The 24,434-nt window shown below is 39.1% G+C and overlaps 1 protein-coding gene across 1 annotated transcript in view; it reads left to right on the top strand.

The window, feature by feature from the left end:
• The window catches only part of LOC147640278 (MADS-box transcription factor 23-like), a 109,558-nt gene that overhangs the window by 21,778 nt on the left and 63,346 nt on the right, over window positions 1-24,434 (top strand). The window contains exon 3 of the mRNA XM_086823522.1: window positions 14,090-14,168. Coding sequence (XP_086679648.1) covers window positions 14,090-14,168 — 79 coding nt within the window. The remainder of the gene's footprint in view (window positions 1-14,089; window positions 14,169-24,434) is intronic.

The raw sequence follows: 24,434 nt of genomic DNA, 5'->3' as shown, positions 1-24,434 counted from the left end.
GTGAATAGCCTTTGCCATCCCCATGAAAGAAGTGCATCATGCATGCGTCGATACCATTGATAAGGTGATTGCTTCAAGCCATAAATGGGGTGTTGAAGCTTGCAAACAAAATGTGCATGTGATTGGGAGACAAAATATGGTGGTTGTTGCATGTAAACGTCCTCTTTAATCCTTCCATGATGAAGAAAGGTGATTTTAATATCTATATGATGAAGAGGTAAATTGAAATGTGCTACTAATGCAACTATCAAACAGAATGATGCCATACCCAAGATCGGGGAGAAGTTCTCATTGTAGTTGATGCCAAATTGTTGTGTGAAGCCACGAGGTACAAGTAGAGCCTTGAAACGATCCAAGCTCCCATCGGCTTTGAAATTCTTCTTTAGGAGCCATTTCCACCCAACAAAGTTGTGGTTGGGCGGTGGTGGTACAAGTGCCTATGTATGTTGATCTTGGAAGGCCTCCATTTCTTGACTCATGGCTTCAATCCAGTGAGCACTAGCAAGGGCTTCGGAGACCGTAGGACATTGAGGGTCTTCAAGAAGCTTTGATGGATCAACATCCACCTTCTCGACTTTAAGGATGACCGAGAAGCATGAAGTTTTGTAAATGTCGGCTAAGATGGGAGTGTGGCCACGTGCAGTTGATCCCCCATCATCATAAAGGCTTGAAGGATGATCGAGAAGCATGAAGTTTTGTAAATGTTGGCTAAGTTGCGAGTGCGGCGACGTGCAATCGACTCCCCATCATCATGGAGGCTCGAAGAAGGAATTGGAGCTGAAGCAGGTAGAGGGGTAGTGTTGGAGCTAGGTGTTGGTGAGAAAGAGGGAGAGATGGAAGAAGAGAGGTAAATTGGGTTCTCCAAGGTGAAGCTAGGCAGGAGGGAGAAGCTGGACGGTAGAGTGGCTTGAATGGAGGCATCATGAGGGGAAGAGGAGCGTCATGTTGTTGAAGCGGCTATTGGAAGGCGCTGAGGAGAGCTTTCACGAACAGGAGGACCACTGTGCGAGGAAGAGCGTTGGCCTGTGGGTACTGAGGAGGAAGGGCTTTGTGAAGGAAGGGTGGAGGGGATTGACGTAGGCGAAGATGTGCTTTGCTGCAGTGATGAGGGAGTGGGATGGCAATCATGCAACTCGACGGCGAGTAGGTTTCTGGGTGGCGAGTTTGCATGGCAGCTGAGGGACTATGGCATTGGGTGTATGGTTGAGTTGGTTGGTTGGCGGCAATCATGCAACACCAGGTGGGAGAAGTAGGTGCGGATAATGCAGGGTTGCCCAGGGATAGATGGGTGATTGAGTGAGCTGTTGAACTGGGAGTGGGCACATTAAAAGGATTAGTGAGGGGTTGAGAGAGTTGATGTGATGGCAGGTTCTGGCGAGGAGTTGAATGCCGAAGTGGGGGGTGGTGTGGGAAGGAGAGGGGGAAGATTCGAAGAGGTTGGTGAGCCTAGCGAAGATGACAGTACTAAAATGTGAAGATGAGCAAGATTTGGTGGATGGCCATACCAAATTATGTATGGTGTTCTCCCATGGAGAGTAAATGTTGCAGACCGGTTCTAAAGATAGCACGGGGTGGCGACAACCTCTTCCCAATAGGCAAGAGATATGAGTCATGATGAGCATTGAGAGGGCGGTCTCTACGAGTGTTTGATTTTTTCTTTCTGCCATCCCATTTTAATGAGGAAGGTCGAGGATGGTAAATTCATGGTGTATGCCATGTGCATAGAAATGCTCCTTAAAAACATTTGAAGTGTATTTACCACCATTATCTGATCTGAGTATTTTGATCTTTCTATCATGTTGATTCTCCACTTGCCCTTGAAAAAATGTAAGAATGATGATTTTTATGAAAGAAAATATACATATGTATACCTTGTATAATCATCTATTAATAAGAGCATGTATTTGTTGCCTGTGAGAGACGTGGTTTGCATGGGGCCACAAAGATCCATGTGAATCAAAGCAAGGGGCTCAAAAGCTCTTGATGTGGATTTTGGGAAGGGAAAGTGTTTGGCCTTGCCAACTACACATCCTTCACAAAAATTGATTGGGTTAATTTCTTTGGGAATCCCAATTGCATGCTTCTTGTGCTTCATTTGATGCAAGGCATGTGCGGAAATATGGCCAAGTCAATAGTTCCATAGTAAGGTTTCCTCTTCTGTAGGAGTGTTGATAGTGGTAGAGAGGGCTTTTTCTGATGGAGAGGTATTGCCATGAGGGTAAAGTTTGCCTTCCTTAGGGCATACCAAGGTAGCCTTCTTGCCATGATTATCTATGGCTATGATATGACAGCCATCTTTGACAAATTTGAACTCAATGTCTTAATCAGCAAGCTCATTAATAGAGATGAGGTTCTTCTTTAGCCTTGGGACACAGTAGATCTTCTTGCCTAAGGTAGATTTGCCATTAGGGAGAGTGATGACAACCTCACCATAGCCTTTGGCTTGTTGTTGGATATCATCCCCTAAGCAGACACTAATGGGTTATTAAGAGAAGTAAAATTAGATAGCCATGAGAGATTAAAGGTCATATGATGGTTTGCACTAGTATCTAGATACCATAAAATAGAAGGAGTATTATGTGAGATACTAGTAGCAAATAGATGGAGAGGGTATTGATGAGGAGAAGTAAGAGGATTATGGAAATCGGGATTTGAATCTTGATTACCTTCTTGAACCTCGGTAAGGTGAGCTCTACCAAATGGCCTCTTGTTGTTGTGATTGTTTTGCTATTTTGGAGAGTGCCCGTTGCTTTGTGCGGTAGGGCCTTCTCTTCATACCCATGACGGTGGCAATATGTGCATTGCACATTGGAGTAAGGGGTATTTCTAGCATGAGAATGCTTGTGGGTCCTCCCCCTTAGGGTTGAAGTGACGAGGCCGCTGCAAATGGTAAAAACCACTTTTGTGATGACCATGCTTATGAGCATTGATAGAAGTGAGTAGAGCCATTGTTTTGATGTTGGATTGGGATTTTTTATCCCTTAAGGCCTCTTCTTGTTGAATCTTTGCCACTTATCTTTGAAGCATGAGCTCCATTGTTGAAGCATGGGTTGTAATGAATGCCCTCCATGTTGATGGTAAGGCTACCAGCAAGAACATTGATTGAAGAGTCTCTGGGATTTCAAGACCAGAGAGGAAAGGTTCCATCTACAAATGGCTTCCAATTGCTCCTCATTGGGTTTGCTAGTAGCCTTGATGTACTTCAATAATTGAAGTTGCTTGAGATATAGCTTTATTCTTAGCTTCCATACTAAGTAATTGCTACCATTTAGCTTGTCAATAGAGAACAACCTGGGCTTGGTTGTTACAGCGGAAGATGAGACTACCTCCATGATTCCTTGAATGAAGGAGAAGGAGCTTGAGCTTGAAGGTAATGTGGAGTAAGGCTAAGATATGAGATCTTAAAATGAAGGAGGCTATGAAGTTCTCAAAGCTCTAATACCATGTGAGAACTATGAAGTTGCTGAGAAGAAATAATAGAGTAGACAAATATATATATATATATATATATATATATATATATATATATATATATATATATATATATATATATATATATATATATATATAGAGAGAGAGAGAGAGAGAGAGAGAGAGAGAGAGATTTAAGTGTGTAACAACTTGCTTGTTCAGCTTGTATTCAATTGAAAGAGTGTGGCTCTTTGTACAAAGTAGGATCCCTATAAATAGTGGTGACTGTTAGCAAGTGTTGTTACATATTTGAATAGAAATAATAATATACTTTCCTAGAATATAGAAAAGCATCTCCTAGAAACATGGATGGAATAAAACTAATCCTAGAACATGAGTCCATACTCAAATAGACACTTGGAAGCATTAACCACTTAACAATACTGGCTCATGGGTTTGTAAAGCTTTAGCTTGCAAGCCTACAACAGCATTGCAGGCTTGTGAACTCATAGCCTTAAGGGCTTACTAGCTTGTGAACTTGTCGATTGTGGGGGCTTGAAAGCTTGGAGGCGTATGGGCCTTTGGGCTTGCTAACATAGCGGCTTATGGCCTTGTGGGTCTGTTGGTTTACCGGCTTATGGGCATCCAAGCGTGTCAGCTTATGGGCTTGCGGACTTACAAGCTTTTGGACTTATCGGCTTGCGCCTTGTAGGTTGACTTTGGCTTGTGGACTTGCCGGACTGGCTTATGGGCTATGGACTTGAAGCTTAAAGGCCTACGTACTTGTAGATTTCCTATCTTTCGGGCTTGCAAACTTGCTATCTTCTGGGCTTGCTAACTTGATATGTTTTGGCCTTCTGCATGTAGTTGCTTGTTAGCTTACTAGCTTCCAAGCTTAAGGGTTTGGCTTAAGAGTTTGCAGGTTCGCTAGCATAGGGGCTTGTAGGCTTGGAATCTTGTGGAATCGCCACCTTAGGCTTTCTTGTGGGCTTGTGGGCTTATGAATACTCTGTTATATTATGGGGTTTAGCTTAAGGCTTGTGGGCTAGTAGGCTTATGGGCGATTTAGCCGCTTACAAGTTTGTAAGCTTAGCTTGTAGGCTTATAAGTTTATAGGCTTGTAAGCTTGTCGGCTTATGGGCTTGCTAGCTTAGGGGATTACTGTCTTTGTTTGTCAAGTAGTTGGCTTGTTTGGAATCTCTGGATATGGAACTGCTTGTGGGCTTGCTAGGTTATGGCATTACTACCTTGTTGGCTAGTTGGCTTGTAAGCTTATGGGCTTGCTAGGTTATGGCATTACTACCGGGCTTCTTGGGATATGGGCTTATCAGCTTATTGGCTTATTGGGATATGGGCTTGTGGGCTATCACTTATTGGCTTGCAAGCTATCACCTTAGCAGAGTCGCGGGTCTGCAAGTTTGCCAGCTTTCAGTGTCTTAATGTGCTTGTAGGGTTTCAAGCATGATGCTTTCTTAACAACAACTTATTAGCTTGCTTATCGGGCTACCCTCTCGAAATCTTGTGGGCTTACAAGCTTGCAAACTTCTATGCTTTGGCTCACAAGGCTTGTTTTGGACTTATAGGTTTATTATCTTTACTTGGCTTCTGGACTTGATGGTGCTGGCTTATGGGCTTGCGTAGCCATAAGTAACACCATATATGTATAGCTATAAGCATACATCTTTATGCATAAGATCTATGCATAAAGCTCACACATTTTAAAAAAAAAAGAAAAATTTCAATAAATTTAAAAGCATATAAAGTTTAGTTGACTTACCAAGGAGATTGAGATGACAAGAAGCTACAAAATAAAGAGGTGAAGAATAATCAATATTTAGTTTTAAAAACACTCATAGAGATATTTATATGCTATATGCATAAGGTCATAGAGATATTCACAAGCTATATGCATAATGTCATTTAAAAAAAAGAAAAGAAAAGGTATAAATAAATTACCCTTACTGAAATATTTAAACATAAAAAGGTTTGGTGGACTTACAAGCATTATTTTGCACATAATACATAATTGTACATCAGCTCATTAGCTTTACACTCCGTTTATTGAGCAGGTTCTCGAGCCAACCCTTAAAAAACAAGGATTTGTGTTGAAATATTATGGTCTTGCATCACTTATATCTTCCCGCTTATGTTTATGGCAGGACCTTGATTGGATATTGAGACTGACAGATGTTTTGATTATTATTTTTCACTTGAGTTTAGTGTTATCTCTTAGATTAAAAAAAACAAGCTACAATGATCCTTTTTACCATAGAGGTTAAATATACAAGAGTCGACAAGCTTGTAATAAGCGAACAAGTCTGTGAGCAATAAGCTCGCAAGTCCATAAGCCTAAAACCCCACAAGCCATGTAAGTTTGCAAAGGTCTTGCAAAGATGAGAAGCCGTGCAAAGATATGACAAGCTTGCAAAGGTTCGCATGATATTACAAACAATAAATATACCTTGGGCCTATACCACATCCTTCTTAGTTGTGTCATAATTCTCACCACCTATTACTCAATAATGCCAACCATGTTAGATATATACAATCAATTGGACTCATCACAATCAATCCCAATACAAAAGCATATGATAGGCACAAACATAAAGACCAATAATACTATCTCATATAATCACACATAATTCCAATAACACTTAAATAATGCAAAAACACCCATGATACCAAGTACAAGCATGGCATGGTCACTGTATTTCAAGAATTTCCTATTTAGCATACAAGGATCTACCTAACAATAATTTGTGCAGCTTGCAAAAGACAACAAGCGGACAAGCTTCAAAGCCCACAAGAAAGAAGACCATAATTCGATAAGGTGGCAAGACCATAAGTTGACCAAAAGTTGGTAAGCCCATAAACCTTGAAGCTCATAGGCCTACAAACCTGTAAGTAGGTAATCACACAAGCCCAAAAGCTTACAAGCCTACAAGTTGGTAAGGTGGTAAAATTATGAGCCAACAAGGCTTGCTAATAATCATGCAAGACTTCACATCTTGTAAGATAGCAAGCCTACAAGTCTGTAAGCCCATAGACCATAAACCTAGTCCTCCACAAGCCCACAAGCTCCTAAGCTAGCGATCCCATGAACACTCAGGTTGAAAAACTCATAAGCCTTTAAGTCTACAAAAAGTCTACAAGCCTGTTGGAATTAGGGTTGCAGGAATGCACACACAACTTCAAGAAGATGAGGAAGCTTGAGCACAACACAGTAGTGTATTATGAGTACCAAAAACGAAAGATAACAAGCCCTAGAAGATAATGGGCGTATATACAATGCACGGGGGAAAAAACCTCCTAGTGAGGGAAAAAGTGCCCCGGCGGTCCTAAGTGTGTTCACACACATCACTACTATAATATGGTAACAAATCTCCCCTGGAGTGATGCGGTGAACAAGAGCTAGCACTCATGTATAGGGAAGTGTCTAGCTATGTGGACGAATCCACAAAAGGGAGTAAGCCCAAAGCTTTGCGAAAAGCTTCGAACTTCTCACGAGGCAGAGCCTTTGTGAAAAGGTCTGCAAGGTTATCCTGTGTTGGCACATAAGCCAAACTGATCTCTCCTGCAGAGAGTCTCTCCCTGACATAATGGTAGTGCACCTCAATGTGCTTCGTACGAGCATGGAACACTGGGTTCCGCGCAACTGCCAATGCGCTCTGACTGTCAGTGAAGATGGTGGTGGCAGATGGCTGCCCAACACCCAAATCAGCCATAAGGCGTCTGAGCCACACACACTCAACCGTAGCTGTGAAAGCTGCCCTGTACTCAGCTTCACAACTAGAAGTGGCCACAGTAGGCTGCTTCTTGCTCAACCATGATATGCATGAGCTTCCAAGCATGAAGCAAAAACCACTCGTGGACACGCGTGTGTCATAACAACCAGCCCAGTCAGAATCTGAAAAAACATGTAAATCTGGCGGCAATGATCCCCCCTTGGGATAAAACAACCCAAGATGCCGAGTACCACTCAAATAGCGAAAGATACGCTTCACTGCCTGCCAATGCTTAATGCCTGGGCTATGCATAAATCTGCTCACCTGTGAGACTGCAAACTGAATGTCTGGCCTCGTAATGCATACATAAATGAGGCAACCAACAGCTGTCTGATAGAGTGTGACATCAAAGTGATCTCCAGTATCATGAAGACTCAACTTCAAACCTGTCTCCATTGGAGTAGCAATAGGCTTGCAGTCTTCAAGGCCAAATCTCCGCAACAATGTTTCAATATACTTTGTCTGACACAAAGCAATACCTCCATCACACTGCTTAAATTGTATCCCCAAATAATGATGCAAATGCCCCAAATCTGACATCTCAAAAGAGGCATTCAAATCAGCCTTAAAATCAGCAATATGACTCTCATTTAGTCCTGTGAGCAGCATGTCATCGACATAGAGAGCAATGATTAGATGTACACCATCCACACGTTTAACATACAAAGTGCTTTCTCTTGGACTATTCTGAAACCCATGTGCAGTCAAATATGCATGTATTTTTTCATACCAAGCTCGTGGAGCTTGCTTTAAACCATATAAAGCCTTTTTTAACCTGCACACTTTGTTTTCCTGCCCTCTTTGAACAAAACCACGAGGCTGCGATACATACACCTCCTCATGCAAATCTCCATTTAAGAACGCAGTCTTTATGTCCAGCTGATGTACATTCCAACCATTATGAGCTGCTAATGCACAGATGCTACGAACAGTGGTCATACGACATGTGGGAGCAAAAGTCTCATCAAAATCAATGCCCTTCTCTTGAGCATAACCTTTTGCAACAAGCCTAGCCTTATGGCGATCCACTGTGCCATCAGGCTTACGCTTCAATTTGTATACCCACTTAGTGCCAATGGCCTTCTTGCCAGGGGGCAAGTCACATAAAGACCATGTACTATTCTTCATAATAGCATCGTATTCTGCTTGCATAGCAGCCATCCAATTTTCTGAACTTTGTGCCTCATCAAATGAAATAGGCTCACTTTCATCGCACATACTAGAAACAGCCAATGCATAACAATCTGACGCATAAGAGGCACCATGAGAGCCAGAACGAGTGCGACTAGACAAAGGGGCATCCAACTTGCTGTCACGCAAAGTCTGCACCAGCCATCTAGGCATGTTCCTAGAGCCCTCAATCTCTTGTCTCTCATCCTCAAGTGCATCATGCACATCTGCATCAGATATAGGCTGATCTGTGCCATCATTTAAAACCTGCATAGGCTGAAAAACTGCCTCATGAGGTATTGCACTTGACTGTGCACCACTGAAAAGAGGCAACAATGTATCATAGACATCACGTGAGCTGATATCTGTCTCCTTAGTACATGAAACCAAGGGCTGAACTGCATCTTCCACAAATACAACGTCACGGCTAACCAAAATGCGCTTTGTCTGTGGATGATACAAACGATAGCCTTTGCTCTCAGCACTATATCCAACAAAAATACATTTGACAGCTTTGTCATCCAATTTTCTGCGATGTTGCACAGGCACTAATACATATGCCAGGCAACCAAAAACACGTAAATGGCCAACAGATGGCTTGCGGCTATGCCAAGCCTCATATGGAGTGACAACCTGTAATGCTTTGGTGGGACACCTGTTTAGTACATAAGTGGCACACATGACAGCCTCAAGCCAAAAACCATGTGGTAGACTTTGACTCTTAACCATACATCTTGCCATTTCCATGAGAGACCTGTTTTTTCTCTCAGCCACACCATTTTGCTGTGGTGTATACGGCACTGTACATTGGTGTTTTATCCCACGCTCAGCCAGAAATGCATTAAATTCTGAAGACATATACTCCCCTCCTCGATCTGAACGGAGGGTGCCCATCTTACTTTCTGACACATTTTCAGCCATAACCAAAAACTGTTTGAAGCACAAAAACACTTCGGACTTTGCCTTCAAAGGATATACCCATGCATGCCTGGTAAAATCATCAATGAAAGTCACGAAGTAAAGGTAGTTTCCAAATGATGGAGTTTGCATGGAACCACAAACATCACTGTGAACAAGCTGCAATCTGCGTTCAGCTCTCACTGATCCATCTTTGGGAAAGGAAGCACGCTGCATTTTACCCAATATGCAGCCCTCACAAACATGCTTGACAGGTGCCTCAAGCTTAGGCAAAGAAGACACCATTTCAGATTTCTGCAGGCGCAGCAAACTTGCAAAATTCAGATGACCAAAACGTGCATGCCACAGTTTTGCATTTGAAATAGCCTGCGTATCCATAATAGCACATGCTGAATCCTCTACACATTTGCCATCCATATTGAGCTTATACAGCCCTCGACATAGTGAACCAGATGCTACAATGATGTCACCACAAGAGAGATCATGAACAGTACATCTGTCATCCACAAATTTTACAACCAAACCTGTTTTGGCAAATGCGGAGACTGACAGCAGATTCTTTTTGATCCCTGGCACATACAATGCATCAAAAAGTGTAAAGGTGTTGCAATTTGCAACATTCAGCACAATCTGTCCAACTCCTTTAATGGGATAAGAGGAGTTATTGGCACAAGTGACAGTATTCCCTGTGGGAGCAGACTCAAGGAAAGTGAATAAACTGCGCTGCGAGGTGATATGCTTAGTGGCACCACTGTCAAAGTACCATACATCTGAATCTACTGCAGACATACATGTGTCATGCAAAGATGGGTCATAACTGCACTGCGCATTGAATGCCCATTCTGTATCTTGAACAACATTAGCAGATTCATTGTTAGAAGGAGAGGCATCTGCAACAGCCATACCAGCCTCTTTCTTCTTAGCCTCTTTCGCAGCCAGCTTAGGACACGCTTTGATGACATGATCATTTCCCTTACAGTACTTGCAAAATGTCTTCTGTTTGTCACCCTTCTTCTCATCTTTGTCTTCCTTCTTTGGTTGCACAGCATTTGCAGATTTCTGCTTACTAGAAGAAAAGCCAGCTTTACCTTTCCCGCTTCTCTGACTAGCAACGAAAGCTTGATCTGCGACACGCATAATATTCCTGTTTTGCCTTGACTGGTCTTCTTGCAGCAAAACAGAAACTAACTCCTCAAATGATAAGGCATTGGGATTGCCTTTCATCATCAAGCGAAGAGTGGAAGCAAAACCCTGATAAGAATCTGGTAGACCATTCAAAACAGTCTGCACAAGTGAACTGTCTGACAGGATTTCATCTGCAGAAATGAGCTGCTCTTTGAAATCCTTGATCTTTGTCAAAAAGCTATCCATAGAATCACCTTCGTTCATATGCTCACTCTCCAATTGTTTTCGGAGATAAGCAACACGAGTCTCATTTCTTGCCTGATACAATGTGGCAAGTACATCCCAAGCATCCTTAGAAGTCCTGCAGGAGCGAATATGTGGGATAATGGTACGTTTGACAGACAGCGCAATCAAGGCATGAGCCTGCGCATCTCTACCATCCCAACGAATCTGCTCTGCTGAAAGTGGTGGTTCTCGAACAGCTGCTACAGCACTTGTGCCTGCACCATCATCAACAGTACCTGTTTCTGATGTGTTTGCAGCATTCCCAGCCACAATAGGACGTGCATCAATACCCTGCACAATGTTCCATAACCCCTTTGCTACCAATACATGTCGCATCATATATGCCCACAATGGATAGTTGGTGCCATCCAACTTATCCTCAGCAGCCAACATGCGGAATACATCATTGTTGTCAGCCATGGCCAATGACTGTACTACTAGATGTAAATGCTGTCTGTAAGAGGTAAACCTGTATAAAATCGACCTGTGCTATGTAGCACAGCCCAAAACAGACGAATGGGCACCTGTCCTGCAGATTTTAATCTTGACAGAAAATCTGCACAGTAGGACGATTTTGCCTGCGCAGTACTTGGAATGCAAAAACGGAGGGCGAAATGACTTCAGATCAAAATTCTGAAACGAACAAGCCCTACGGGCTTACCCACGGCATATACTAACCTGCAGATGCTCGTGAAACCTCGTCGCAATCGGAGGAGATGAAGCGGCAGGTGCCGGTGATGCTGCCCGGGAGGAGGAAGCCTGCTCTGATACCAATTGTTGGAATTAGGGTTGCAGGAATGCACACACAACTTCAAGAAGATGAGGAAGCTTGAGCACAACACAGTAGTGTATTATGAGTACCAAAAATGAAAGATAACAAGCCCTAGAAGATAATGGGCGTATATACAATGCACGGGGGAAAAAACCTCCTAGTGAGGGAAAAAGTGCCCCGGCGGTCCTAAGTGTGTTCACACACATCACTACTATAATATGGTAACAAAGCCTATAAGTTGTGAGGCAGTGAGTCTACAAGATAGTAAGCCCATAAACCCATGCGTGTACAGTCTTGCAATCAACCAAGTCCACAAGCTGACAAGTTATAAGTTTGTGCAAGCCTACACGCTAGTAGGCTTGCAAACCTACAAACCATTGAGCTTACATGTGGGCAAGGCTGTAATCTCGTAAGCCTTGAAGCTAGTAAGTCCGTACGCCATAAGCCCATAAGATGGTAAGCTCACAAGCCCCATAACATGGTAAGCTTACAAGCTCACAAACTGATAAGCTTGGATGCACACAAGCTCAGAAGCATTATAAACCTCAAAAGGTGTTAATTAGGGATGGTAGATTCCCAAGAAAAAGGTCCCTACTTTAAGTGAGCATGCAATGTGCACAAAAGTCTTCAATCAACATTAAAGAAGCCTTAAATAAAGTTGAGCCAGTCCTATAATCAAGGAATATGATTAGGGTATGTATAGGTAAGGATTAACATATTAAAAAGATCCGTGTGTAATGAAAAATGGTAAGTTGCAGGCCAAAAAACCGGTAAGCTTGGATGTCCGCAGGCTTGAAAGCATTATAAACCTCAAAAGGTGCTAACTAGGGATAGAAGATTCCCCAAATGAAGGCCCCTAATTTAAGTGGGCATGCAATGTGCACAAATTTCTTCAATGAATATTAAAGGAACCTTAAATAATGCTCCGAATTGGACCTAGAATAATCAAGGAAGACGATTAGGATATGTATAGGTCATGATTAAGCTTAAGAATGTGAATCTATTCAAAGGCTCAACGTCTGATGAAAAGTCTGGGTGTTAGATCAACATGTTATTGTCGTTATCATCTTCTCAACAGTGTTAATTACTTTTTTCCCACCTAGAATATGCCAAAATAGTGAGCCTAATCCATTCTATCCATCCTCCCAACTTCAAAGTCTCAAGTTGGTATCAGAGCCTAATCCATTACTATCCACCTTAATCACTTCCAACTTACAAGTTTTTAGTTGGTATCATTTACCATAATCCCTTAGCCATCTATGCCATGCTTATCTACCAACTCTTGAAATCCTTCTTAAAAGGCGTCAGTGTTAATTCTTATTATCTTCTTTCTTTAATCTACGTAAATTGACCACATGAAAAGGCATGATGCAATAAAAACATTGTGTTTGATTTCTTCTTCTTCTCAGAACGAACGATCAAAGTCCTTTTCCTAGAATTTCTTTGCATTTGCAAAAGGGCAATGTCACTTCCATCTTAAGCTTTAATATGCATCCCCTTCTCCACTAAAATTGCTTTAAACTCCTCAAAATTAAGAGGTGGGTCGTGCACATGTATGTTTTGTGAGGTAACCAAACTATTATACTTAAGGGAAACACTGTGATGCCTCTACATTCGAGTTCTTCACTAGTCTTGGAGATCCCCATTTTCACCATATGATTGTATAGAGTCCTATATGTCAAAAATGTACAATAGTCCGAGGGATGATGCCTTTTATAATATTCAAAGACCCATTTGCCCAAATCCAACATGCTAATGTATCCTAAGCTCCAATATGCCTAGGCCCATGCCCCATGTGCATGTGTATCCTCAAATCACTTTGTTAAGTAGATGAGTAGTTCATATTGCGAATATATACATTTGATATTTCTTGAAGTTATATCACCTTCTTACATAAGCTTTCATGTCTTTCTTCATGAACATATGGCTACTCTAGGCATTGAGAGAAGCAACTTGTGTGGACTCAAATCATCGAGTCTAGTTTGGAGGATTTCAACCATTGAGTTCTACCCTAGTCCAAAATCCCTTCCTTGCATCTCCTTTAGAATGCTTTTTTGCTACAAGGGTTGATTCTCAAGGTTTTGAATCTGTCTTATGTTTTTCTCATATTGGCTCTTAAGGACTTGCCATGGTTTAAAATATGTGGTAGTATGGTAAGGGTCATCAAATCAATGATACTGGCTAGCACATAATAAATCTAGATTCCTTCGCCTTCATGCTAAAGCGAGAGCATGATCTAACGGTATGGTATATAATACATCTTTTGGATCTGAAGGAAAAATAATAGCAAAAGATATTATTTAAAAATAAAATAAAATGGAAAGGAAGTTATAATAATCGTTAATCTAGAGTTAAAGTCTTGCTAAATACAACATTACAAGAAAGGACCGATAGTTTAATCATTGAAGATAGCATAGGCTAGTTTAATTTCGGTAACTAAAACATAGGTTTTGTTACATTAAAGTATAGTTTTTTTATCTCAAGATGCTAAAGTCAAAATTTATTCGATACACTTATGTTTGCTTTCATTGTTTACTTGTGTGTGTGTGTGTGTGTGTGAGAGAGAGAGAGAGAGAGAGAGACATAGTTTCCTTTCACTCATATGAATAATTTACAATGTTAGCATGGAAATGGTTCTTGAGAGATATCAAAGATGCTCCGCACTATCACAACATAACAGAAATGCAACACAAGATTTAGAGGTATTACCTTCAACATTCAATTTGACAAAAAATTGATATCTTGTTTATCCAAATTGTATAATTTTTTGGAGTACAAATGGAATTTTAATAATTAAAATCCAATATAGTAGATGAAAAGTTAAAAAGAACATTTTTTTAAACATGTTTACTATGAATAAAACAAAACCACGTGAGTTTGTAGGAAGAAATCACAAACTCGTTAAAAATAGCATCTGTGCTATTCTTCTTTAACCATTTTTTGCTAAAAGAAAATATGGTAGGTATAACCTATCTTTCTACCGAATTAATTAAACAATACTTGGTTCTTTATCTTCATGTGACAATTCACAATTTTTCTTTCCATGTGGTTGTTCATGTTCTTTCTTAATTTGCATTTCTTGTAGCTTCATGTTTTTAATACACACCATCCTTGTACACTTAATATAAACCCCATCCCTTATACCCTTTTAGTTTGTGAACATCAATTATAGATAATGATGTTACTAAATACTAATTACTTGAATTCACACCCCATCGATTATACCATTAATCTCATTTTATCCTTATATCTTTTGATTATCATCTATAAATAGTGATGTGATCACTAGACATAAATTATGCGCAGGATATATATGGAAATGTATACACATATGAATGGGTTGATAATAGAATATAATAACCTCTTTTATGACTATAAAATATACTTGAGACATACAGATAAGATATAAAAGGAGATCTACATATGTATGAGGAGAAATATATAATACATTATCATCTTTTATGACTAGAAAATATACTTGGAATATAGAAATAAGATATAAAAGGAGATGTATACACCTATGAAGAGAAATATATAATACATTATCATCTTTTATGACTCAGAAAAGACACTTGAGATATAGAAATAACCTCGAGAAAATAACTATTTTATTGATATAAAAGTTTAAAATATGCAACTAAGCTAGTGCATATTTTATGTGTACATGTAGAGTCTAATATAGGAGAGATTAAAAAATGTATATCTATGTTTAAATGCAAACACTACAATAGAATGAGGGTTTAGCAGAGCGAAAATAGCAGTGCTTTTATAACTAGAAGGATACTGAGATGTCGGTCCCATTTTATTGCTAAAGAAGTTGTTATTTTTGCTGCAACGAGTTTGCTACTCAGTAGTGAAAATAGCAATGATATTTTGATGTTCTACACACACACACACACACACACACACACACACACATATATATATATATATATATAGATGTGTGTGTGTGTATGTATACATACATACATACATATACACTTATCATTTTACTAATGGAAAATTACCATTTCTCTCTATGATCTTAGGCTAATCACCTTAAGCTAGGCTAATCTAGGTTAATCTAGAATGTAGCTTTCTTTCCGCAGTATCAGAGTTCTTTTGCTTTGATCCATTTTTGTTGTAAGATATTTTTCCCACTCCGTCACCAGGGATAAGGAGGCACTTTGCTCGGTAAGATAAATCCCAACCCATTGTGAGAGCTATCTCATCGGAGCATCCTTAGACGGTCCAATTTATAAGCAATCTCCACAAGGTTGGGGGTTCTGTACCAAATATGTCAAGTACATTTTTTCGATTTCTAATCTCTTGTAAAGAAAGACCCAACTCATCAAGTCCACCTGACCACTCGCTTCTGAGTGACTAGAACCATTCATCTATGAGGTTTACCTAAATTACTAGGCAAATTGTTTCATTGATCCAAGTTACAACATGATTCATTTATTTATCCTTGTGCACATGTTTCTTTATCCTTTAATGAATACATTCTTTTCCAATCAAGTTAGCCTACACATATAAACAAATTCATCATAATAAGAACTATAATTTCAAACCCTCAGGGTCCCGAGTTTCATCCATCTCTAATCCCTCGACTCACCGAGTCACAAAACAGTCTAGAGATTACAACCACCGAGTCACAAAACAGTCTAGAGATTACAACCGCCGTGGTGAAAAATACCTCGTATAGTAGAAAGAGAAGTGTTCCCTTCACCCTCTTCTTGATTTGGAATACTTTTCCAGCTCCGGCTTGTAGCTACTATAGAAAGAACACTCGCTCCGCTTTGTAGTGGGTTACTCAACGAACGCAGTTGGCCCGATCTCTATTCCAAATATGTCTAGGGTCGGCTGCCCCAAGTGGGGAGTACCCAATTTTCCTAGATTGATTACTAAACAGATCACATCAGAATGGTTACCCCAAGAGAATACGTCTCTTGGTCAATAAAGAAAACAACTAGAAACAACAGATCTCCATACTTATCACTGTCTTTTGTTTCCATTGTCATTTGTAGCAGTCCATACAACCAAAAATTATGTACATAAGATTCTACATCTACCACTCTAATATATGACTAGATGCATGAGACAAATTTACTACTTAGGTTAGGCGCTTAGATGGCGAGGACTGGATCTACCAAAACTTATAGTCTCTCGGATGATGGTCAAGACCATTTTCTCTCTGAGGTTGACTGTAGCCAAGTGTTCAAGGTTCCTCATTACTAACCATTATGCCTCATTTTTAGATTGCTCATATCGTCATCTCATACCGTGTATACCTAATTGAAATAGTCCACGTAGGCTACTATTGGAGCCACCACCATAAGATCACTACCATCCGGTATTCATTGATCACTACCATCTGATAAGGGAAGAAGCAACATGCCCATTCAAGCCCCATTAAAGATCACTGCTCCAATGGCCTAAGAAGGTATTAATACATCCAATGTTGCTCCCCTTCATCCCCTTTAACAGCATCTCCCACCACCTATCTCCATGTTTGGTCTCTTGTCTACATTCTATCATTGTTATAATTGGTGAGCTCTCTTCCTTATTATGACTCGCACAATAGAAGACAATAGAATACACAAGGGGTTAATTACGCACAATAGATCGTCATGAATTCTTCATTGAGTTTGGCATCGGTCTTCGTGCCAATTTCCTCACCTCCCTCCCTTACAATGTTGTAACATGCACACTTATGAAATGATCAAACTTTGCAAGGGAAACAACGCCTTTGTCAACCTTAGTTGAATCCACCAAAAGGGATGGCTGATTCAATGCACACAGATGCGAGTGAGTGAGAGCCAAAGATGGAGGATAGAGAGAGTGATGGTCGTCTAGTTGACATGTCGGGGTGGTGGACAAGAGGGTGTGGTGTTTGACGTGTGGTAGGGTGTGGGGGAGCGTCAACAGACTTGTACAGGTTTCAGGGTACGCCGACGCCACCACCTCACTCCCATTAACTCTTGCAAGTGTGATTCTACCTCGAACCTTCCTTCTCAATACAACCACATCAGATATCACATCTATCTCAATTTACATCACATCTCATTCACTCACATCCCGATTCACATCACGTCAACCCTTTCGCACAACCATGACCACGTCAACATGGGAGGGGAGGGGAGAGACACACATAGAGAAGAGTATTACCAAGTTAAGAGCCCAGTTTTTGAGAGGGGGAGGAGTTGAGAAGTGGAGAGAGAGAACGGGCCCCGGGGAGGGCTGTGTGGATGTGAGAGAGAGAGAGGGGCTCAGTGGGATCTAGAGTGACAGAGGGAGGAGAGCTACAAGGGAGGGATGAGGGAAATCGTAGAGGGGGGGGGGAGAAGACAATGTAAAAAAACGTCAATGCATCAGCTTATAGAGAAGAAAACGATAAGAGGAGGGAGATCCAGGCACGCAACTGAGAGCGATTAGCGTGGCGGTGCTTGGCAGTACTAGTCACCATCATTAAAAAAATATTTAAATTAAAAAAATCAAAGGTAGAAAGATCGGGTGGGGTTTTCCCACACGAGAGAGGAAAAAAAACGAGGGGATTTTACATTTGTTGATTTTCTTTTTTCCCAAATCTGAAAATTAAATTTCTGAGTTTCCAGAAATCTTTCCAAGAATCTTTAGAAGCTGTATTTTTCTAGTTTTCTTGGTCAATTTGGGAGCAAAATTGGCGATATTTAATCTGTTTTAAATCATCTTTGACATTTTCTTGATTTCCAAAATTTGTTGTAATTTTTGCTCATGATTTTGGGTCACTTTCCTATAAACCCTAGTGTCTATGGGAGCAAAACACTTGCTATGGGCTTGTATTGGCCATCTCTTATGACATTTCTCAGCATTTCTATATATATATATATATATATATATATATAGGTATATATATAATATCTATATACATATACATAGGTACACACACACACACACACACAAAGATACATATATATATGTGTGTGTGTGTGTGTGTGCACATTTGTGTGTATGCATGTATGTATGTATATACATATATATATGTGTATATATATATATATATTTATGTATGTATGTATATGTGTGTATATATATATACATATTTATATGATCCCAAGACCAGAGATCAAAAATTGGAAAGAGGACCATGCCCATGGACACATTAAAGTGAACTGTGAAAGGGGTGGTCATGTATATAAGTCAAAATAAGCCTAATTTGGCACTTATCACTTTACTAATAGAAAATTACCATTTCTCTCTCTAATCTTAGGCTAATCACCTTGAGCTTAGCTAATTCAAGGCTCATCCATGATAAGCTAAACTAATGTAGAATGTAGCTTTCTTTTATTAGATTTTTTGTGTTTGATCCATTATTGTTGATTTTTTAAATTTTCAAAAATTTGAAAAATAATTTTCTGGTTTTCCATAAATCTTGCCAAGAATCTTGAGAAAGTGATTTTTGCTTCTTTTCTTGGTCAATTTGGGAGCAAAATTGATCATATTTAGTATGTTTGGCTTATCCTTGGCATTTTATTGATTTCTAAAATTTGTTGTAATTTTTGTTCATCATTTTGGGCCATTTTCTTGTAAACCCTAGCTTTCATGGGAGAAAAACACTTGCTATGGGCTTGTATTGGCCATCTCTTATAACATTTCTCACAATTTCTGGCCTCTTCAAGCAAGTGATGGTGATCTTCTTCTCTTCCAAAGATCATAGAGGTGGTAGCGATTCTCCTCAACTGAGATTTCTCATTTTCTTACAAAATAGAGGCAAAAGGGAAGCATGTGATGCTTATTAAAGGTTTCAATGAAGTAATCTTCTTTCATTTCTAAATCTTGAGACACATTGGTGAGTTTCTTGATTGCTTATGGGCATTCTTCCATGCCTTTTCCATGACTTTCATAGAGAAAGCAATAAAATGTTATTGGGTTTGGTTAGAACCTTGTTTTTTCATAAGGGCAAGTTTGGTCAAATTTTTGAACCCTATTGAACAAGAAATCATTTCATTGAAGCTTCTTGATTCTTGAGGGCTTCTAGCAAGCTTTCCACGGCCACAGAAACCATATACATACATATGTGCTATTGACCTATGCCATATGACATGGGAATGATGAAATGAGCATGAGTACATGCTACCTTTGTAAGTGACATACATGGATTGCAAGCTTTAATTACATTCAAATTTCAATTCCAAAATACTTGTAGAATCTAGTATGATGAGAGTATTTTTGGCACTAGGTGGAGTGTCCAAACAGGAGTGCATCTTAAAACACTTATGATGTGAGTGCTATGGTAAAGTGTCACAAAAGGAGATTAGTAGGATGTAGGTGAAGACGACCCAACCCTTGCCATCATATTCCAAACCTTGGTAAGGGTGTGGAAAGACTTGGCTAGGAGATCGACAAGTAGTACTTCATCGATGCACATTGGTTGGTATTGGCATTGGTATCATTTTGGCAAATGATTATGTAAGGCAATGCAATGGGAATGTTCATAATGTTTCATGGAGATTTTTCAATTGATGCCAAAAGGTGATGCAAAACGTTTTCCAAGATTTCTTGGGAATAGTTGATGGACATGGATTAATGCATTATGGAGCAATGGTTTGTTGCCACCACAGACAAAGGGATGCTTCAGATGCATGGTTCTAGGGTTTTGGGCTGCAACAGAGAATAAACCCTACTTCAGTAAAGAAGTTCTAGGTTAAAGAAAAATTAGATATAGTGTTGGATTCCCCATCCCTTAAGATCTCCTTCTAGCCCTTAACCTCTCCATATGGACACTTGGCCTAGATCATGTTTTGTACCGGTTGCTTCCCTCTTTTTTTATAGTTTTAATCCACTTAGATTGAACTAAGATTTGACTTCATACCTGGATAGTAAACCCTTAGACGATCTTAAACAGCCTAAGAACTCGCAAATGGAACATTATTTTAAGATCAAAAAGCTAATTTTCTACCGATTGACTTTTTATAAAAAAGTTCAAATAGATAGTACTATACCTTTGACCAGGTTAAGGTGATCATATACGTGGATTATAAACTCTATCTCCTCTCCATAGAGCTACGGATCACTTAAATTAGAGTTTGAGAGCTTATCCAAAGGTGCATTGACATTTTTAAGATGATGTCAAAGCCCAAACCCAAAGCAAAATGCAAAGAAGCCCTTGAAACACTATATTCGTGAGTTTAGGAATTTCCCAACTCCCATTTTTTGAATACTAAAAAGGTGGGACCTGGATAACATGCCTATAAGTTTCTCAAAACCATATCATGTGACCTTTGTTGGAAAGCGCTTGGAAAATGGAATCTAGTGAGCTATAGAGCGAGTAACGGTGTTCAAGTTATGATTAATCCAAAGATTTGACCACATGTCCCAAACTACTGGGAAATTCCCATATTCCCCAATATGGTGTTTTGAGCATGAGGTGGAAAAATTGGATGCAAGGCAAGAGCAAGAAGAGAATGTCAATGAAAAAATTATCTAGTGACTAATCTACCACATATGCTTAATGTTTCACAATTGTCCAAGGATGGAGGGGGGCATGAATATAAACACCATGATGTTCTTCATGTAAAACATGCTTGATGGAATCGATCAAAATTTCCAACACATGGTGGACACGTCAAATGATTCGGTCAAGAAGAATCATTATGGATTATCTAGCTTGGAACAAGAACTTGGCAAAGGCAACAAAACTTATGGTGAACCAAACATATGTACTAAACATATTTCAAGCCAAAGGAGCACAAGTTTGTAAACCTTTTGTGGGTTCAAATGCATCGCACACTCTCCTCAAGATAGTATGCATCATGGTGATAGAAGTCATGGACCTATGCTTGAAAGCAAGAGCTTTCAAGCATAGGTCCAAATGCATCACATACTCTCCTCAAACTAGTATGAATAATGGTGATAGAAGTCATGGACCTATGCTTGAAAGCAAGAGCTTTCCTCCGTCATGGATGTGCATCAAGGTAATAGAAGTCATGGACCTGTTCTTGAAAGCGAGAGATTTCCTCTGTCGTCAATGCATCAAGGTGTAACAAATGTGTTGGATATGCCTATGTATCGTCCTATGCTTAGTGTCCCTTCGTGTCCCTTCAATGCAAGGAAGGAGTTTGGACAAGAGTAAAATTATGGATGTAAATTAGAACACTCAGGTACGATTTGTCATGATCTATAAATTTGTGCATTCAAGTTTACTAGAACCAATGAAATTTGAAGCTTTCCTCGAGTACATTGTCTCTACTCAAGTGGGTGGTATATGGTTCAAAAGTGGAGAGCCATTTTCATAGGTTTTGTTTGAACTTGATGGTGAAGGATTTACTCACATGGGAATTAAGGATCAGATTCATAGTTGGGATTCTTACTTCTCTGCCTTTCCTTGTGGCACGCTTGAAAAAGTGAAGAAAGTGACTACATTTTATAGAAAAGCTAGATCTTGGTGGATGAAGGAAATGCATAACTATGAGTGGGATTGGGAGAGCTTGGAGTACTCGAGAGAAAATGATATCTAGACATAATTTTGGCATCTCTACATGAAGAGTGCTTATGTAGTTATGTTGAGAAGTATTGGTACATTTCCTTCTTCGATGCAAGTGGTCCAATGATGACCACATTGCTCTCAAATGAAATCTTGTTATTGGTTGGTTTATTGTACATGCCTATCTTATTTCTTAGTGGGAAATCTACAAGGAGTTCAATTTGGTCCAACTCCCTCATTAGAGATCATTAATTCCATGAAGAATCTTTAAGTGAAGATGGTGGTGCCGATGAAAATTTTAAGAGATTTCTATGTATGAATTATATATATGTGTGTAGATATAGATATATGTATATATATATGTATAAATATAGAAATGTATGTATGTATATATGCATAAAGTGTGTGTATATATATGTATGTTTGTATGTATATTATTGTTACAAGACCATGGTATATGGAGATTAGAATATTCCACAAATTAAATAATAGAAGAAATAAACCATAAAATCCATAGCATAATTCAAGAGCATAAAAATCAAGGAGTACAAGATTGAGTGTAATCTCCTCCCTAACATGTGTGGCTCCACTCCCAAGCACGATATTTAAATCATATTATCATAAATTTAGTCCTTGGAGCCATAAATAGCATAGCGTTTTCAAAATTGGGTTGCTAAAAAATTAAACCATAGTCTAATACTTTTAAAGTATCTCATATAAAATAAACCTTTTCCAGCATATGTACAATGGGTCAAACTATATAAAATCAAATATTTAGCACACGTACTTGGCTAGATAATCTCGTTTAATGTCCACCTTGGTTGTTTCAAAGTCATGATCTATACTTAAGATAGTCCACAATGTTAGATCACAATTACTTTGGAATCACTCACAAAAATAATTCTTACAAATGGAAATCATTTACTACCATGCTTCATAGATGTTATGGCTCATTTTAATCCTCCTTGAAACACATCCAAAAAGAGATTAATTGGTGAACTGCAATTGTCGTGAGGATCTTTTCAATGGCCGAGCTCGTAACCCTTGAGGTCTCCAAGCTCTACAACTCCTTGAGAAGTAATTTCACCGCCTCTCCCACGAGCATTGCCACATCCAAGATTAAGGATTAATCTTACTTTTTTTACTAATCTTTTCTTCTTTTACATTAATCAAAGACTTTAATTAACCATTAATCTCTAATTAATTCACACAATTGAGCACATCATTAGATAGAGCAAGGAAAACCTAATCTTTGTGTATCAAAAATTATGTAAATTAATCTAAATTAAGAGATTAATTAGACTCTTAATTATAGTCTCCTCTTTTAAGATAAATTTAAGCAAAGAATCAATTTTTTTTAAGTGATCAAAAAGTTGATGTGATTAAGTGTGTTGATGTATCTAGATGTTCTCAAAACACTCAAAAACCTCAATTTTGAATACTCATAAGATCAATTTAGATCCCAATTAATACATTTTTAAAATTTTTAGGCTCTTGAATAGGATTAATCATTCTTAATAATAAAAATCAGTCCATTAAAAAAAAGGTCAAATTCAAAGGTTTTTTGATGGTTTTAAGAAATTTTTTGAAAGATTAAGCTACTCTTAATGCTTGCTACCACTCTAATCCAAACAATTTCAATAAAAAATACACAATTAAACTTAAATTAATGATCTTATATCTATGCTTAAACTAAAGAGAGCTAACATTTACTAAGAATTGTATTCTCTTGCATTGTTTAATGTAATGGATGCAAACTAAGCCTAATACAAACTATGTGTGTGCAAGCCATAAGAACATGAAAAATCACAAAAATAAAAAAGCATAAATTAATTTAAAAATTAGCAAAAAGCATTGTTTTCAAAAACAAAAAAAGAGAGTTATTCTACACTAAATCTCATCTAAATTACCATCAAATCCATATCTTTTTCATGGAAAACTATTAATCGAGATAATGGGTAATGAGTTATGCGTAGATTAGAGACAAAATGATGGAAAAAGCCAAGGGATGGCTCCTCGACAATAGTGCCAAAAATGTATGGCTCACTCTAACCCTTCTTGAAACACATCCAAAAAGAGATTATCTGGTGAGTCGCAACTATCGTGAGGATCTTTCCAATGGCCGAGCTTGTAACCCTTTAGGTCTCTAAGCTCTATAACTCCTTGAGAAGCAATTCCACCGTGTCACTCGCTGCCGTGAGCATTGTCACATTGTCGCGTTGTACTACGGGTCCTCGTCCTTCCTCTCACCTCACTTCACTCACACTCACTAGCATGTATTAGGGAGAGATTAGCAAGAGAAATACTCAATTGCATAATGTGAGAGTATGTTATATTATGAGAGAAATTCACTTATATACATGGCCATAAGTGTTCACACTCACTTAAACTATGGTCGGTCGGGCACTTTAGGGTTATAAGAGGCTTAATGCTATTATAATGACTATTCTCATAATATATCCATGAAGTACATCACTTAGGACTTCATCCTAACTTGCTACCATATGCTCTTGAAGTGGGAATC

Source organism: Cibotium barometz, chromosome 3 (assembly GCF_041138505.1).
Source record: "Cibotium barometz isolate CiBa-2024 chromosome 3, ASM4113850v1, whole genome shotgun sequence".
NCBI classification, from domain to species: domain Eukaryota; kingdom Viridiplantae; phylum Streptophyta; class Polypodiopsida; order Cyatheales; family Cibotiaceae; genus Cibotium; species Cibotium barometz.
This window is presented reverse-complemented; position numbering and strand designations above follow the sequence as displayed.